We start from the raw sequence: 18,934 nt of genomic DNA on the forward strand, positions 1-18,934 counted from the left end.
GGGGCGACAGGACTCCACCCTGGGGTGTGCCTCTGTGTGCCTCTTTCACCATGGAAGCGGTGCCCCACTCTGATTGCACCCGTCTGCAACCTAGGAGGTTCCTTATCCACAGGTTGATTGCTGGGTGTGTATTAGTTGCTACCAGGCAATTTGTTATTGCTTCCGTAGCCACGTTGTTGAATGCTCCGGAGATGTCCACGAATACTCCCAGTGCATACTCTTTATTGTGAAGGGCTTTCTCAATGGTAGCTACTACCGAATGTAGTGCGGTCTCCACCGATTTCCCTTTAGTATAGGCTAACAGCCATATAGCTGCAACTGTAAATAAAGCTAAGGGTGTTTTAGCGTTCATCAAGCATTGGTCCAAGGAGTTTGACGACCCGTACGTTACGCAACAACTGTATATCTCGTTAGTACGTCCTATATTGGAGTATAGTTATATATGTCAAACCCTATCCCCTGAACTGTCTCTTAAACTAATTGCATGCAATATTTATAATCATTTAAATTTAGCTAACTTTTAACTTATCTTTTTCCGCCTTTAGTAACTAAGTACCATTATTAACAGATAATTTGTTAATTTAATAAATAAATAAATAAATTGTTCTTGTGTATGGAGCCCGCAGTATAAAGAGCAGCAGGTTGTTATTGAATTCGTGCAAAGCAATTTTTAATTTTTGCTCTTCGTAACTTTACCTGGGACTCGGTTAGAATCTTGCCACCCTACCGGTCTAGGCTAAATCTTATTGACCTGCCGTCGTTGCACCATCGTAGAATATGCAATGGCGTTATGTTCGTGCACAAGCTCCTTCTCGGGATTTTTGACTCCCAAACTCTGTTGGGTCAGACTGACTTGGCCGTCCCATCTAGACCTACCCGTACTTTTATGCCAATCCGTTTACCCATATGTAGGTCAAATTATAACTCCCTCTGTCATTCCTTATCCTTTGAACTGTCCCTTGACTAATTGCATGCAATATTTATAATCACCTAAATTTAAATAACTTTTAACTTCTCTTTTTTCCTCCTTTTGTAATTAAGTACCATTATTAACAGACAATTGTTAATTTAATAAATAAATAAATATTAAGGCTAGATTAACCAAATTTGGTATCCACACTCCTATTAGTTCTCACAATAAAACGTATATTTCAAAATTTCGCCAGACCCCCTACCGACCACACAAAAAACGAAGATCTGTGGCATCCACAATATTGAAGATTCGAGAAAACTAAAAACGCACAATCATACAGAATAAATATATATATCAGATTGCTGAATCTGGATCAGATCGGATAATTTTTATAGCCAAAAGGAAAAAATCAATTTGCAGTGGCTACGCAGCGTCCGACGACACGCTCAGTTTGATTTTCTGTCTCTCTCGCACGCACTCTTTGTCGTGTCGTTTAATATTAGCGGCGTCTGCCGGAGGAGAGCCATACTGACTATGTATTGGGTATAAATCATAGCTCGCAAATAACTGTTGACACTTTCGGCGTGTCTGATAAAAACCTCTCATTGACGGACACATTGAGAAAATGGACTGAAAAGACCCGATCAAATCTGTTTTTGCTCAACTCGCTCTTCGCTCAAGCAAAGACCGATTTTTTCACTTCTCTTTTGTTCCTGTTTTTCACTGAGCATCTTGTCGCGAGTGAACGAACAAAGTGTCTTTTGCGTATGTATGCGTGCTTGTACGTGTGATGCTTATGGCAACTATCAATTTTTGTGAATTCTATACGGTTTGACTATTGGAGCTTAAAATGAATCGTGAAAAGCAAAACGAAAATGTTCGTTTGCCAATTTTGCAAATAAATATACATATTACAATACAATAGCCCAAAAGATGCGGAAAACATGAATAAATAAACATATACACGAAAAAAAAACTAAAAACACTTTACTCAGACACTTTTTTGGTTCTGCTCATCTAAAGACACTTTTGCTGTGAGCGCTTGACCAAAGTGTCTTTCTAAGTTGTTATTGTGAGACACGATCGTGTGTCGGGCTCACCCGAAAACCCGAAACACATAACACAAGCGAAGAGACAAAAAGTGTTCTGCTCAGTGAGAGACCGTGTCTTCGTGGTCTTTTTCGGTTTTGTCAGTGACGAGACAGCAAAGGGAAAAAGTGTTGACCGTCGTTTGCGAGCTATGGTATAAATGGAGAGTTGCGGTCGCCGCAGCAACTCACAACGTTCCCCCTCGTTTCAAGTTAGAAACAGTTCAAAGTTTCTGATAGAAAATGAGCAGCACTGATTTTGACATGCCTCCTTTTAAGTTCTCTATTGAAACTATTCAAAGTTTCATCACCTTATATACTACAATGTTCCTTTATCTTCATGCTGCTTCATGTTGCGTCATGCACTTGAAATTGTCACCGTCCCCTGTAGCTCAACGAGAGCTGGCGTTCACTGCAGTTCATGTCAGTAAATGGTGCATTAAAGTGGGAACAGGATTGTGTGCACAAAACAGTTTACCTCTTATAAGCCGCATTAAAAGGACAATACTAACATGAGACTTTTGTTTAAATTTGTTTATTTTCGCCTTTTTATTGAAATGATAAGATTTCGTATTTTGTAGGCAACAAATAAAAAATCAAACCGACTTACTTATATTAAGGATGTTTATAATGTTTGTAATTGTTTATAATTTTCATGATGCCGTTATTTATGTTTACTATTTTTGTATTCATCCCTTTCGTAATAATCTCTAAGTTCGTCAGTACACATGTATTTCTAACTAATTTTATTATATTTTTCCAACTAAGTTTTGTTAAAAGGCCTAATTTATTTTCTATAAATATTTCTTCCTAATTTCTCAATTTACACGATTGCTACAATTTAATAGGGTAGCGATGGGTAGATGGGTTTAAAGACATTTCCACAAATTAACTGAACTAGTACCTATATCGGAACCGACGCATTATACTGTCGACTTACCTAAAATGATAAATGCAAATTTATTTTAAATATCCGTTATCAAATAATGTACGACGTAAAATTTGAATTCCGCATCCGTAAAAATACATGCGCTGATGCTCATCTAGCAACATCCCTTTTATATCAGCTATACACGTGCATCCAACACGATTGAATTGATGTGTCATCAAATTGATCCTATATATCTGTTTATCTACACTGCATGAATAACCAAATAGCTGAGATCCTTCACTTTCATTATCTTGTTCTAATGACACTGCATTAACCTGCGCATTGTGCAGACCCAAAAATGCTGTATTCTGCTGAACTGTGAAGTTATCCAAATTAAGAATGGTATACTGTATATTTTCGTCATCGCCGCCAGACAAAACGTGCAAAAGCTGTCCATAAATTTTTATATCTAAGGTATTAATGCCACCGTCGTGCAGCTGGAGCTGAAAACGTTGTATGGAAAGCTTCTGGTCAAAACCGTAGATTTCCCCGTTGGTTGTTGTGATAAGCAATATACTTTTGCTATTGATCCAATGCATTTTAAGTGGACATCTTTTTATGTCCAGAAAATTAATTAAGTGTAGTTCTAAAGGTCTTTCAAAAAGCCAACGATAAACACGAATCTCTCCTTCAGCACTGGCTATATATAACGTAAAAATACCCGAAAGGGTATGTTGTGCGATGGAAATTGCCATCAATCTTGCTTCAAGAGCGCAGTTTTTTGATTCTGACGTATTTAGCACTTTGTGGGTACACAGCTCACTAACATTGCACGCACTAGCAACATTTACGTCAATTTGATTAATGCAAAGTTGAGATCGTCCGCCGACTGAGAAAATAAGCCACGTAAATAAACCATTTTCGAACTTATAGAGACAAGTTTCTAAACAACGTACACTTGAAATGTGGGAGTGAAGTTCGGCACAATGAATTAAATTGTCGTTGACTAGCTTGGCAATCTTTATAATATTATCATCCCCTGCTGACAGAAGCAAGGGCGTAAGAGCATTGTGGCCCGTAAGAAGTTTTATTGTGTTACAATTACGAGCGTGCCAGTTAATACGCTGTACATTTATCTCGTTGACTTCATTGCAAAGTGAGCTACGGTAAAAAAACACCTTTTTGTGCTTTATAAAAAATATACAAAGAATATCATTATGTAGATGGTAGTCCCAGTAACGATGACCACCCCCACAAGCTATCTGCACGAGCACATCGTGTTTACGCGACCAGGCCACAATGTGATTATCATTGAAACCAAGAAGTAAATCTTCACCTGGGGACGCTTCAACCCAACCTAATGGGACTCTCTCCCGTTGCAGAACTGTTAAACTATTATCAGCAAATCTCAAACGTAGATATTTTAAATAAGGCTCGTGGCCTCCGCTCATTACGTGGAGTTCGTGACTATTTATATTCAATAACTTTAAAAAAGTTGAACCCATGTTTCCATGCAAACATTTGACAGTATTTTTCAACTCAAAATTCTTCCCAGCACAGCGGTAGTATACCATGACGTGACCCTTACGATTACTTAACAAGAGATATTTTTCTACTACAAGCAAGGCGGCAGTTGTCCAGGACCTACCAAAATTATTCAGCAAAATATGTGAATCCAAGTCCAACTTACGTCCCTTTAGAAGCTGGCAATTTCCTAATTCATCGGATACAAGATAATGTTCTTTGGTTAAAAAATGAAATGCTCGAATTGTCCCTTGCAGTCTTACGCCATCAAAAATTACCTCGAAATTTTTTTTTTTTACATTGTAACTGTGCAATGTTATTCTCTTATAACCACAAGTAGCAATGACTCCATCAAACGCTGCTAGCACTGTACGTTTGTAGTAGGGAAAATTCGACACTAGATACCACTTTTCAACATGCGGCGATATTGTTTCTAGGTTCATATAAAATAAGCGATTTTTGCTACTTAGACCAACAATAGTCTTATCATTAACAAATTTTAGCTTTCCGATAAACTCACTTGTGGCATCTATGTCATCCACCATGGTTAATCGGTTTTTCTGTCGGTTAAAAATGTTCTTAATGTTATAAGCAACTACATTTCCTATTGAACTGGTACTATAGAGTGTAGAAGTAGCTTTGTGAAAACCTAACCGCCATATAGGTGCCCCAAATTGTTGCCGACGTTTTAATAACAAATCACCGGAACAGTTCCAAATACACGCATACGAATCCTCACCAGCACTTATTACACATACGTGGCCACCTGCATCATAAATGGTTATATCGTATTACCGTCCTTTTTTGTTAGGAAAGCTTACCATTTTCGACTATGATAGAGCTCATAACTCGTGAAGTATGTCCAAAGCAGCTAAACATTGGTTTTATATAGACGGTTTTCCATGGACCGACCTTTTGAATTTTCCAGAACTTCACAGAACGATCATCAGATGTAGTAACTAAAATCTTCAACGCCAGGTTAAAATTGATGGAGTAGATAACCCCATTATGTGCTTGAATACGTAAAAGCAATGGATATATTTTTGTACAATTAATTGTATCGGAATCTATAGGACATTGTGTATGCCAAATCAACAATTCACCAAACGCATTTCCGCTTATTATTGCCAAATCATTATAGTTATTGCCATACAGACGCGTATGGTAAAGCATGGAGCAATCGGTACAGCTTGCTAATTCCAACACAGAACAGACCATCTTTGATGAGATGCTACACTGAAGGTATAAAAAGGCACTGTGAGACATGTGCACCACAAGCTTCCAATCATTTTTTTCATCATTGTCAAAAATAACCGCAGCATTAATCCAGTCTCTTGTTTCGCCTTCGTAAATCAATTGAAACGGCTCACTTTTCTCATTAACGCTATAAATTAATAACGAGAATGCATTTTCGCCATATAGCAATAACAGATGTTGTGCGCCATGACAAGAACTCAATGCAAATCCATGTACTTTAGATTGACGAGCGTCTAGTGGCAATTGAACGGATTCTTTCGGGGTATGCAAAACCGCTTGATTTCCATGGCCTCCACATAGCAAAACAATAACAAATTATAAAATAAAATTTACTATAAGTATATGCAGCTGTGGAAATACTTACCTACCAATATAAATTTGGATGACACGTGCAAACCCAATACGTCCGAAATTAACGTCATGACAAGTTTGGAGTCAAAGTTAGAGATGTACAATATTAGATACACTCATAACACCAGCAAGATCTTTTTTTTTCCATAGTGATCGACCAGAATCTGGGGAAGGATTCCTGTTATGGCCTTTTCCCACAGAGAGCATCTAAGGGGAACGTTGGGATTTTTAAAAGATGTGACACACCGAATCCCGCGGAGCAGCATCCATCAAAAACAGCTGTTGACCATAACAACAAGAAAATTTTGGTCTGTATTGTGAAATTTAGCAAGACTTTGCTATTGTTCAACAGAAGAAACAGCCAGCAAACTGGCAAAAAAAAGTTCTGGAGCTGCATGATCCGTCCAAGTCAACCTCTATTATGTCCGAAAAGAATTCAGCAACATCTGCAGAGAAAAACTTTTATCTGCCAACTAAAAAATATTTACTTGTATTTTTTTGGTTCTATCTTCTGACCATCCCAGATCAAGCCTTTAATGGCTCGGCCATTTCCATATACACATGGGAATTCTGTCGAGGAGAAATTTTTTTTCGGCCAAATATCTATCAGCAGGCTCTCCAGTTCGGCAGTTCCAGTTCCGTAAATCATTTTTTGTTGTGAATGCCAATTATTCAGAATTGCATTTGAAACCCATCGGCTAACAATCGAATAAAAACGTGCGACAAAAAAATGGCAGGAGGGTTGATAATCAAATCGATAGCTCTATCGATACGGTCGATGGTTGAAATATTAGTTGACCATCGACGGTTTCGGTTCACCATCCATAGTATCACTAACCATACAGTATATTGATGAGCCAGTTCATACCAGAAAGCGTCACACGATAGGTTACCAGTTTGAATACCCCAGAGACTTCGGCTATGGCGCTCGGGTACTGACGCGTCATCATGAGAGAGCGCAGAGAGAACATCTTTGCATGTGTTAGTATACCGCAATATGTTTCGACAAAAATATGTGATTGTATGCTTCGAGATGTTTTCGAGTATGTTTTGAGATTTTTTTGAACGCTTTGCGGTTTTTTCTTCTGTTGTGCCTCCAGCATATTTTAATCTATGTCTGCACTAGTCGGCATAATTATTTTGACGAAGTAAAAATCGTGTATTTTTTAGCATAACTTTTTTGTGACTTTATTAAGAAGTTTTGATTTATTTTTCTTTTAAATATATAACTAATAGACATTTAAAAATAAGGAAACAAATATATTTTCATTCAAACTTAAAAAGATTATAATTAATAAGTAATTTCACAGTATGGCATAAGTATTTTGACAAGATTGTTTAATTTAAATAACAAAGTTTAAACTTTACAAAAGTGAATGAATTAAGCAAAATTTAATAAAATATATATCCTCCTTTAGCTTCAATAACTTTTTAGAGTCGCCGTGTTACAGAATCCACTAAATTTTGAAGGATCTCCGGAGATACCGCTTGCCAAAGAGAAGTGAGCTCATAAATTGTCTTTTCTCTCGTATTGTTGAACGGAACTGTTCTTTTGCGTTTTAAAACAAACCAGACGTTTTCAATAATATTCAAATCTGGACTTTGAGGAGGCCAGTTCAAGGTGGTAACACCAACATCCCTCAAAAATGTGGTAATCATACGGGCTTTGTGGCCTGGGGCATTATCCTGTTGCAGGATTAATGACTCTCCAATCAGCCTATTACCGGAGGGGAATGCGTGTTCATGTAGGGTGTATAAATAATTGCCCTGGTTCATTGAGCCGGTGATAGGAATAAAGTCTCCTAGCCCACTGTATGCAACACATCCCCAAAACATGACAGAGCCTCCGCCACGGCTCACTTTTTTACAAACCGTTTACTTTTTCTTTGCTTTGTTGGCATTCTTATGAAAACTTTAGTTTTTTATGAGTTATACTCAAATGAGCTTTTATCAGTCCACAAAACGCTTCTCAAGAACTTCTTTAGCTTATGCACATACTCCTTCGCAAAAGCCAGTCTTTTTAGTTTGTTTGCCTTTGTCACAAACGGCACGTCCTTGGACTTAGAGGTATTAAAATGTCATTCCTTTAAACGTCGTCCGGCTGCGTTAACTGATTGGGTTCTCTGCGGTCAAGTTGAAGAGTCTGCAGCAATTTGAGGCTTCAGAAACACATTTTTTGTAAGTGCGCGTAGAAGGACTCGGACTTCAGTTGGAGTTGTTTTACGCTTGGCGCATTATCTGGTTAAATTTCTGAAACCATTATGTTTTTTAAACTTATTAAATTTATAGTGAACAGTTTCGTTCAACAATACGAGAGAAAAGACGATTTATGAGCTCACTTCCCTTTGGCAAGCGGTATCTCCGGAGATCCTTCAAAATTTAGTGGATTCTGTAACACGGCGACTCTAAAAAGTTATTGAAGCTAAAGGAGGATATATATTTTATTAAATTTTGCTTAATTCATTCACTTTTGTAAAGTTTAAACTTTGTTATTTAAATTAACCAATCTTTTCAAAATACTTATGCCATACTGTGAAATTACTTAGTAATTAAAATCTTTTTAAGTTTGAATGAAAATATATTTGTTTCCTTATTTTCAAATGTCTATTAGTTATATATTTAAAAGAAAAATAAATCAAAAATTCTTAACAAAGTCACAAAAAAGTTATGCTAAAAAATACACGATTTTTACTTCGTCAAAATAATTATGCCGACTAGTGTATGCCTATCCAGGCCACGACAAAGAATTTTACGTTGCACTGTATTTGCAACTAAATGTCTACACAGAAGGTCGAAAAAGGTCGAACCAAATATTGAGTTGTGCGGCTGAGGTTGGATCTCCGTTGGATATACTGAGTTAATATATATACATGTTCGAAATCATGAAGATAGACAAAGACTCTATTTTTAGAGTCCATTAATCGACGTATTGTTTGTGTAGTCCAAATTTGTTTTCGTAAGTCCAAAAGGCATGACTCTGAATCTATACCAAGGACGATTTGGTACAGTGAAGGCTGTTAGATCTCTGCAAGATTCCTTCAGATTTATTTGCCAAAGGGCGTGCTTCAGATCTAAAGATGAAATACTAAAGAAAAATACCATTTATCTTGGGTTGTCACTTTATCGTCACTGAGTTGACTTTGCGTGAATCTAGATGCATACGAAATTTGCTATCCTGTTGTACTACTATTCCAAGAACTAGCTGGCGGTGCTACTTCTTTGAATCCCTAAACTAAGCATATCATCGATTTCCGCAAGAATCCGTTTTTCCACCGCCAGTGATACTGAGAAATATCTCTGTTTTATTGGCTTCGCTGATGAAAGTAATTTGATTGACTTCTCTAACATAGACGTTTTCCCCATGCCTTCCGTATTAAAATAAATGCCGTTGTTGTTGTTCGGCATTTAACCATTCTGGGAACTCAATCGCATTTATTGAAAACGCTTTTACTAGTTTTTCCATCAGGCCAAAAGTATTCCAAAAATTCATTCCCAGATATATGTAGATTTTTTTATAATTAGGAATTATATATAAGGTAGGAGACGGCGAAAGCCAAATTACCATCTGCAGCCATCCGGTATGGTGTCCATGATCCCCTCAAGCACATTGCCCAGCACTGGCAACAGACAGATACCCCGATATGAGGTAGGATCGGTCCGGTCCTTATCGGGTCCCTTCAGAAATGGGAAGTACCCTGTCTTCAGGCAGCGGGAATACATCGCTGTCATGTGCTGAGGGATGGCACGCCACAATGCCTTGCAAATGGCACCTTTGTTGCCGTACATGCCGGGAGAGCGTCTGCTCTTCTACCTGGCGACGCATGCATTAACCTCAAAAGCTTCGAAAAGATGGAGCCTGGAGCTGGTGGAGCCTCGATCGGGATGGAAATGTGTGCATTTCTGTACTCCAGCAGTTTCAACTTGCTACTTGCGTGCAATATAGGGTATATTTTTGCTTATAATCTAATAATCGAGAATCTAATAATTCTCCATAAGTCTTACCAAATATTTTTTAAATTATCTTTTCATAGTTTTGAAGTCTTTAATGAGACGGGACTATTGGATATAATTTACCTTGAATATTTTTAGAATTTAAATATTTAGGAACTATCTGGACTTTCGGACAGTAAGAAGAAAAATGCTCATTATTTAATGTTGAGGATTTGAGCGGTAGCTGCTGTTTTTGTTGCCACCTGTTGACAGGTTTCACAATTTAGTCTTATTATATCTTCAGCTCCGCAACCTAAGCAAAATATCATCTTGTCAGATTGCAATCTGCGTGTTTATGGCCAAACCTGCGACAATTCCAGCATTGTATCTCTTCTAAGGCTTTAGTTCTTTTTAGCTCGAAAATTTCTTGCTCTAATAGATGGTTATTTGAACGATCCTGGTCATAATCCAATTCAATAATTTGCTTACGTGTGTTTGATTTCAGGTTAGCGGTGTTATTCTTCTGCTCACTCAAAAGCTTCACGTCTACGAAATTCTCAACTGGCTAACCGAATTGTTTTCTATATGCAACAACTCTTTTCTCATAAACGGTCTCAGATTTCGTTTCAGAATTAACGATAGTTGACTCTCGCTAATAGGGTATTGTAAGCGATCTAGTAAATGCATAACTCCGTTATGAAATTCGTCAACGAAAGTTGATTTGCTGCTTGCGATCTCTTACCATTACGACCATTAAAGTCTTTCAATATTGCCAAAACTAAGTGGCAAGATTATGTTTTGGCAGACTCTAACTTTAAAAAACCAAGTAGGGTAGATGTAAAATTTGGGATAGATTTGTATACTCATATTTTAAAAGACGGAATAGTAAAAATAGACGGACTACTTGGTCAAAAAACAGAATTCAGATGGATTATATCCAGTTGCACCAATTCAAAAGGTGATAAATTGATTGTGGCGACAAAAATTTAAGTTGGGGACTTAGAGCGGTTCTGGGAAAGTGGAAAGAATGACGAAAACAACAAGAAGAGATGAGAGTGGCAGGTATATGGTCAAAATACCATTTAAAAAAGAAAAGGATCTAAGAGATTCAAAACCACAAGCTATAGCAAGATTTTACAGTTTAGATAGAAAGCTCAGCAATAATAAAAATTTAACAGAAAATAGCTGTAAGATATGAATATTAGTTTAAGATTTACTTATCTATAGTATTATAAGAAATACCAATGTACTCGATATATCGATACATGTCCTCTACAAGGATCGATATGCCAACACACATTCATTCGAAGACGACGATCAAGTAGAAAGAACAAATAATAATAACGTGCTTTTTAAATTTTATAAATCAGGTGTGGGGTTTGCCCAAAAAAAAAAACTCTGCGATGAAATAGGCAGACATAAGAGCGGCGCCGGAAGAATATAATGCAAATGTGGAGAAGGCTCGAGAAGCATTCACGCCGCGACAAGACAACGCTTGCCGAAATTTACCATGCGATCATATGAATACGAAATGTCAGTCACGCCGTTTGCAGCAGTTGGAACAATTGTACGTTTCTCGCAAGCGCTTAGCTGATCTTAAATTAGGCTGTGGAGTTGGAAACGCCGAGAGACTGCATCGACTTGACACATATTGAGGCGTTGATGCGTACATTTTCTGGAGATTACGACCAGGCTGTAACCAGTTGGATAAGTAACTTTGAGGACATTATGAATTTCCATGGTGTATCCGAGTCCAAATGCTGGATATTGGCAAAGCGGTTGCTAGGCGGATCGGCGAAGGCGTACATCGACCATGTAGCGCCGGTGACTTGGCAATTGATGCCATCAGAATTGCTCAACGTCTTTGAGCAGAAAGTGACGGCGTGGGCCATTGGAAAGCGACTGGAGGCGCGAAAAATTGCAAACAATGAAAGCGCACTGCAATATTTCGTGTGCAGCATAGCGTCGCACGCAGACATGGCCACGAGCGATGTGGTCAAATTTATCGTAGAGGGACTGTAGGACAAGACGAGCATGGCAGCATCCATGCTATACTGCAGCACACTTAACGAGTTGCGTGGTAAGATGGTCACCTATGATAAGGTCAGAAGAGCTCCTGGAGTCTTAGCAAATCGTAGCGAAAGTATGACAAAGGGAAAAGTAAATGTGAGTATGGCAGCAGGGCAGCAGCATGGTGGTGGCGCAATGCGTTGCTACAACTTTCGGCAATTCGGGCACATTATGAAGGAATGCAGTCAGCCAAAGGGGGCATGTTTCAACTGTTGGAGCACCGGCCACCAATATTCGCAGTGCCCAATAAGAAAGATGGCCACTAGAGTAGCTGCAGTTCAAGATGAGGAGCGACCGGGAGAGAAAAACAACGACGATTTAGCGGCTGTCCAGTTAATCACTTAATGACTTAGCGACAACGATATCAGCAGCAGCGACATAAGCAGAGGCAACACCAACAGCAGCAACAGCGGTATTAGCAGCAGCGACTTCAGCGGCAGCAGTAACAACAACAACAGAAGCAGAATTCATCAGCTAAGTCTCATATCTCAAATTGTTATACCCGATACTCAAAATGAGTATTGGGGTATATTAGATTTGTGGTAAAAGTGGATGTGTGTAACGTCCAAAAGGAATCGTTTCCGACTCCATAAAGTATATATATTCTTGATCAGCATCAATAGCCGAGTCGATTGAGCCATGTCTGTCTGTCCGTCTGTCCGTCCGTCCGTCTGTCCGTCTGTCCGTCCCCTTCAGCGCCTAGTGCTCAAAGACTATAAGAGCGAGAGCAACGATGTTTTGGATCCAGACTTCTGTGATATGTCACTGCTACAAAAATATTTCAAAACTTTGCCCCGCCCACTTCCGCCCCCACAAAGAGCGAAAATCTGTGGCATCCACAATTTCGACGATACAAGAAAACTAAAAACGCAGAATCGTAGAAGATGACTATATCTTCTAGAGTGCAAAATCTGAACCAGATCGTATAATTATTATAGCCAGAATCAAGAAAACAATTTCATTTTTTCTCGCCCTGTCTCTCTCTAACACACACGTAGCATAGCCGGCTTTGCTTAGAGTAAAACATTAGCGCCTAGATCTCAGAGACTACAAAAGCTAGAGCAACCAAATTTGGTATCCACACTCCTAATATATCGGACCGAGACGAGTTTGTTTCAAAATTTCGCCACACCCCCTTCCGCCCCCGCAAAGGATGAGATAAATATCTGGGGATATTCACAAATCTCAGAGACTATTAAGGCTAGAGTAACCAAATTTGGTATCCGCACTCCTGTTAGATCTCACTATAAAACGTATATCTCAAAATTTTGCCCCACCCCCTTCCGCCCCCACAAAGGACGAAAATCTGTTGCATCCACAATATTGAGGATACGAGAAAACTAAAAACGCAGAATCATAGATAATGATCATATATATCAGATTGCTGAATCTGGATCAGATCAGATAATTTTTATAGCCAAAAGGAACAAATCAATTTGCACTGGCTACGCAGCACCCGACGTCACGCTCAGACTGATTTTCTGTCTCTCTCGCACGCACTCTTTGTCGTGTCGTTTAATATTAGCGGCGTCTGCCGGAGAAGAGCCATACTGACTTAGTATCGGGTATAACTGTAGAGTTGCGGTCTCCGCAGAAACTCACAACGTTCCCCCTCGTTTTTGAGTCTAATTAAGTAAAAAAAAAAAATTAAACTAAGATGTTGTCGAAACAAATAATTAAGCTATTAGAGGCTCAAGCCGCGATAGCAAGGGAGATTAAAAAGATTGAAGCTGGTCATTTGACCAGCGATGTAATCCAAAGGTTAGGAGACCTTAAAAATAAAGTTACAGGCAATAATTCTGCACTGTTAACATCAAGACGGGTTGATAAAACGAATTTAGTCAGAAGAGCAAGACTCAGGAATGACTCCAAAAGAGAACAAAAGTAGTCGTAGTATACCTCAAATGTCCAAGCTGGGACTAATGGCAGCATTGTTAGTGCTTGTTTTATGTTGCCAAGTATCAAGTGCAAACATGGCTGCCAGAGGAAGGGCGAAGTGGTCAATTGAAAAAATTAACATTTCCACTTCGATATATTTGGACCCGATGGGGGACGTTGAAATAGTCGCCTCATCCTGGGATTTAATTGTTTATTATAACATGGACCCGTATTTCCAAATGATAAAAAAGGGGAAAGAATTGATTGGGAAAATGAGAGTTGTGTGTGGTAAACTTTATACTTTTGAAGATCAATGCAATAATGTCTTAGATAATACGGAAAGACAAATTGCAGACCTGGAGGAAAATAATAAACTTTTCATGACTCAGGATAATAAAAGAAAGAAGCGAGCACCATTTGAGTTTATGGGCACACTTTATCATATATTATTTGGGATAATGGACGCCGAAGATAGGGAAACGTTGGAAGGAAATATGAAAAATTTATTAGAAAACCAACATAACCTAGATGATTTAATTAAAAAACAAACATCAGTGGTAGAGTCAACGGTAAATATTCTCAAAAGAACTACCGAGGAAATAAATTTGAACTTTAGAAGTATGAGCGCTAGAGTAGAAAACATAACGGAAGCATTAAAGGAAAGTTTCAATGTGTACAAAGAATCTATCAATTTCTTTATGGTAACAAAGCAACTAAGCTCCTTGATTGAAGAGTGCGATAAAATTCAATCAGAAGTTAGTAATCTACTGATAGATATTTATCATGGTAGACTAAATCAAAATATTTTAAAGCCTATACAGCTAAAGGGAGAAATAGAAAAAGTAAAAGATAACTTATTAGAAACATTGGTGCTTCCAGGAAAAAGAACAGGAACAGAATTGAAGGAAATTTACAGCCTATTAACAGCGAAAGGAATTTTTGTTGATAACAAAATAATTCTGAACGTGAAGATTCCCCTGTTTGGTAGACACGCATCCCATTTGTTTAGGATAATTCCGATGCCGGTTGAGTATGAACAAAAATTGGTCAAGGTAGATTTGAGCTCCAAGTATTTAGTATATAATTTCGAAATTGATTCCTATCATTCGATGACTGAGGCTACCTTGAATAAATGCCTAAAATGGCAAATGAATATGCGAAGGTAATTGGCCCTGGAGCAATGCCAATGATAATGCTTGTGAGATAGCTCCTTTCAAACCAAAAGGTAATTCAAATTGCGTTTATAGCAAGATAGCAGAGACAAGGTCATTTTGGGTCGAATTAGAAAGGCAGGGTAGTTGGCTCTTCAATGTTCCAGTAAACACTAATGCTAGAATTCAATGTAGTAACTCAAATCAAGAACTAATTGATCTTCCACAACAAGGAATTTTAACAATAATACATGGTTGTACTGTGCGAACCGATGATAAAATACTAGTACCTCATCACAGTATTCAAACAGAAAGCTACGAGCCCATTTCATCCTTTTATACAAGTAATATAAGTAAAATACCAAAAATTGTTTGGAATCCATTAGCAGTACCATTACTTAACCACACAGAAGAAATGGATAAGTTAAGAAACGAATTAAAATTGTTAAAAGAAGGTCATCATGAGTTAAAAGGACTTAAGTTCCATCATGTATCTGGACATGCGGCCTTGATTATCGGAATCATAATAATAATAATATTAATAATCTATGCCATAAGAAGAATTAAAGTAGCACGAAGACTGCAAACGATAGCACTTCCCTACCCACTGTAATTGACTGTAAATGATTATCTGTACTTGTAATTATAGCTATAAAGAAAATGTACACAAAAAGGTTCACAAGAATCAAAATACAAAACAATGCCACTTTCGGCCCTTTGCAGAATGTTCAAAACATGAACATATTATCGTCAATACAACGCCACTTTCGGCCCCTTGCGGAATGTTTAAACATAAATATATTATTGTACACATTCACTCATGTAACAAAACCGATCTCTAAAGAAATCACATAAAGTAGACAAGTTATGACTGCACGGGTGTAAACAGAGATCTGTAACCCATTAATACGACAACAAAATACAAGTGGAGAAAACACTTAACAAATGCGGTCCTAAAATAAAACTAATGTAAGCATGTACTCAAATAGACACCATCAGTAAAGTGTATCCTCTGCGTAGGTCTAACGATAATTATAGACTACCAAATTGTACCTCCTACCTCATTGTCAAATCACATATAAGGCTCTGATTTTAAGAATAAAATTTAGTTTGAATTTACAACTCAACTCGCAAATGTCTAGACTTTTCTTTTAAGGTCTTAACAAGTGGTCTACTTCAAAGTATTTATTCGACTGGTCGCAGACAGAGATAGCAATAACTCCCCGACTCCAACGCAGAGCCGATCTTGCATGCTCAGAGAGCAGTACAAGAGCGCCGCGTGTGAGAACAAAAGCTCAGCTCACAACATCGCACACGCCAAGCTGCTTATGTAGTAGTGTAATTAAGTTGTCCTGCTGCAACAGTCGGCTTTGCTTATTGCAAAATGTGAGTTCAAGGATCTCAGAGCCTATAAGAGCTGGAGCAACCAAATTTGGTATCCACACTACTGTGATATCGGACCGTGACAAGTTAGTTTCAAAATTTCGCCACACCCCCTTCCGCCCCACCAAAAAAAGGACGAAAATCTGGGGCATCCACACATCTCAGAGACTATTCGTATTCGCTTTTAGCTCTTGCTTAAGCTGCATTCTCCGCCCTTTGCTTAAATATCATACAACATTGCTGTCACTTTGTTTTGATATATCATCGAATCTCTTTACTTTGATTTTACTTTGTGTTAATCACCAGTGTTTCGTTTGTAAACAAGTGTTTAATATAAATACAACATTCGCAACGTAACGGATCGGACTGGTGCAGGCAATTTGTTATTGTTTTTACCCAGTCTGCTTTTCGTTATCGCGTTATAGCCCACACTCTCTCGAAAGCATAAGCGGGCCTGCTGCTCGCATTGTTTCTCTCACTCTCTCTGGATTGCCTATACTCTCCCTCTTTGTGGACTTTTCTTTTGTGTCTCTGCTTTGGTGAGTTTACTGCTCGTTTCCTGCACTTCGTTGGATCATCTGCTCTAAATTATTGCCGCTGCTGCTGAGTATCGGGCACGCTCTGCTGTCTGCTCTCCCATTTTACCTGCGCTCTTCCTCTGTACTTTTATTATTCGTGCACAGTGATTCTACTGCTGTCAATAATGGCAATTGTTTGTAGTGCAAAGAAATGTGAATTCGGTGGTGTAATCATTGGTGATTCATTCCTTAGCTGCTGGCTGTGCGACAATTTTGCCCACATAAAATGTGCTGGTGGCGGGAATTTTGTCCGGCTAAACGATCTGATCTCGAAACGTATGGGACTGTCTTGGTCATGTCTGGCTCGTCGGGAGATTGCGGCCGAAATGCGCACAGACCGAGATCTCTTTTAGGAGTGGCTTCACCATCACTATCTCGCTCGGGACTTCAGCTTAGAGCAGTGGTCCCTCGGAAAGCAATATTTGATGCCATCGCTTTTACCGAAACCTGGCTTAACTCTTCTATCAATGATCATGAAATTTTCATTGATAATTACACTATTTATAGAATGGACCGCCCATATTTTGCAGGTGGGGTTCTGATTGCAGTCAAATCTGATTTCTCATCTGAGTTAATAACATCCATGGAATTAAATTTGTTGCAGTCAAAGTTCGTGTTGGTTCGGCATTTTTCTATTTAACCTGCTCCTACATTCCTTCCAGGTCTGATGCTGAGATTTACTCAAACCATTTCTCAGCAATTAATACTGTCGTATCTGCATTAGGTTGCAATGATCAAATTATTGCCATGGGGGACTTTAACCTCCCATTTCTTTCTTGGCTGCCTTGCGAAGACGCTAACCTGTTGTTTCCCAATTGCCACAATGACTTTATCAATGGGCTAACGGATATTTGCCTTGTCCAAATTAATGCCGTTAAAAACATTAGGGACAGACTTCTTGACCTCATGTTTGTTAACGATGCTTCTCTTGCTACGGTATCCAGAGCAAGCCCAATATCATTCCCTGAAGATCCTTACCATCCAACTTTGTCGATATCCCTTGAGTGTACCCGATCTGGTTGTGCTGACAGTTCCATGGCTTCTTGCCACATAAAGTGTTTTCCCAAAACAAACTTTATCGATGTAGATCTACATCTCTCACGTGTTGATTGGTCGTTTCTTTATTCATTACCGAACATAGATGCAACTGTTAACTCGTTTTATAGCTTTACTTACTCCGCCCTTAATACATTTGTTCCAGATATCACTGTACCTGTATCGACCAAGCCTCCCTGGTTCTCCAAGTATTTGTCATACTTAAAAATAATAAATCCAGGCTCTATAAAAAGTACCAAAAGTCGGGCTCCACGTTGGCCTTAGCTCTATACTCCTCCGCTCGCTCTCTGTTCCTTGCCGTTAATAGTCAGTGCTATAATCATTACCTTTCACAATGTAGTACAAACTTTCGTAGTGCTCCTAAAAAATTCTATTCGTTCGTTAACTCTAAGCGTAAGTCAAACGCTTTTCCTCCGTCCCGTTCATTACCAGAACAAAACAGAAGCTTCTGCTGTTGGTATTGCAAATTTATTCGCTACCTTTTTCCAAACAACGTACTCGTCTCATATTTACAACGCATCCACTCCGTATCCGTACCAGCTACCTCACGCTAACAGCATTTTTCTGTCTATTTTCGAGGAAAGCGTTGTTTTGCAAGGTTTGTCATTTATGGACATATCGTTTCCTGCGGGTCCAGATAAGGTACCTAGTTGCAATTTAAAGCAGTGTACCCAGTCCCTTTGCAAACCCTTGACCTTTCTCTTCAACCTCTCTTTGGAACAGTTTTGTCTCCCTGTAATTTGGAATGAGTCCTCCATCATTCCGCTTCACAAAAAAAAGTTCAAGATCAAACATTGAAAACTATCGTGGTATCGCAAAGCTTTCCGCCATCCCGAAGCTTCTTGAGTTCCTGATCAGCCGGGAACTGAAACATCTTTGTTGCA

The 18,934-nt window shown here is 38.7% G+C and overlaps 1 protein-coding gene and 1 long non-coding RNA gene across 2 annotated transcripts; both read right to left on the reverse strand.

Moving 5' to 3' along the window:
* Positions 1-2,531: 2,531 nt before the first annotated feature.
* Positions 2,532-6,163, reverse strand: LOC117186336 (WD repeat-containing protein 6). Its single transcript, XM_033387009.1, has 3 exons — positions 6,018-6,163; positions 5,218-5,943; positions 2,532-5,162 (listed from the first exon to the last, which is right to left on the reverse strand). The coding sequence occupies exons 1-3, from the start codon at positions 6,073-6,075 to the stop codon at positions 2,962-2,964; spliced, it is 2,985 nt and encodes a 994-aa protein (XP_033242900.1). The 5' UTR covers positions 6,076-6,163; the 3' UTR covers positions 2,532-2,961.
* A 3,898-nt stretch (positions 6,164-10,061) lies between these two features.
* Positions 10,062-10,833, reverse strand: LOC117186826. Its single transcript, XR_004471709.1, has 3 exons — positions 10,677-10,833; positions 10,424-10,608; positions 10,062-10,366 (listed from the first exon to the last, which is right to left on the reverse strand). It is a non-coding gene; the product is annotated as an uncharacterized LOC117186826 (long non-coding RNA).
* Positions 10,834-18,934: the final 8,101 nt, after the last annotated feature.

This window comes from Drosophila miranda, chromosome XR (assembly GCF_003369915.1).
Source record: "Drosophila miranda strain MSH22 chromosome XR, D.miranda_PacBio2.1, whole genome shotgun sequence".
In the NCBI taxonomy this organism is placed as follows: Eukaryota; Metazoa; Arthropoda; class Insecta; order Diptera; family Drosophilidae; genus Drosophila; species Drosophila miranda.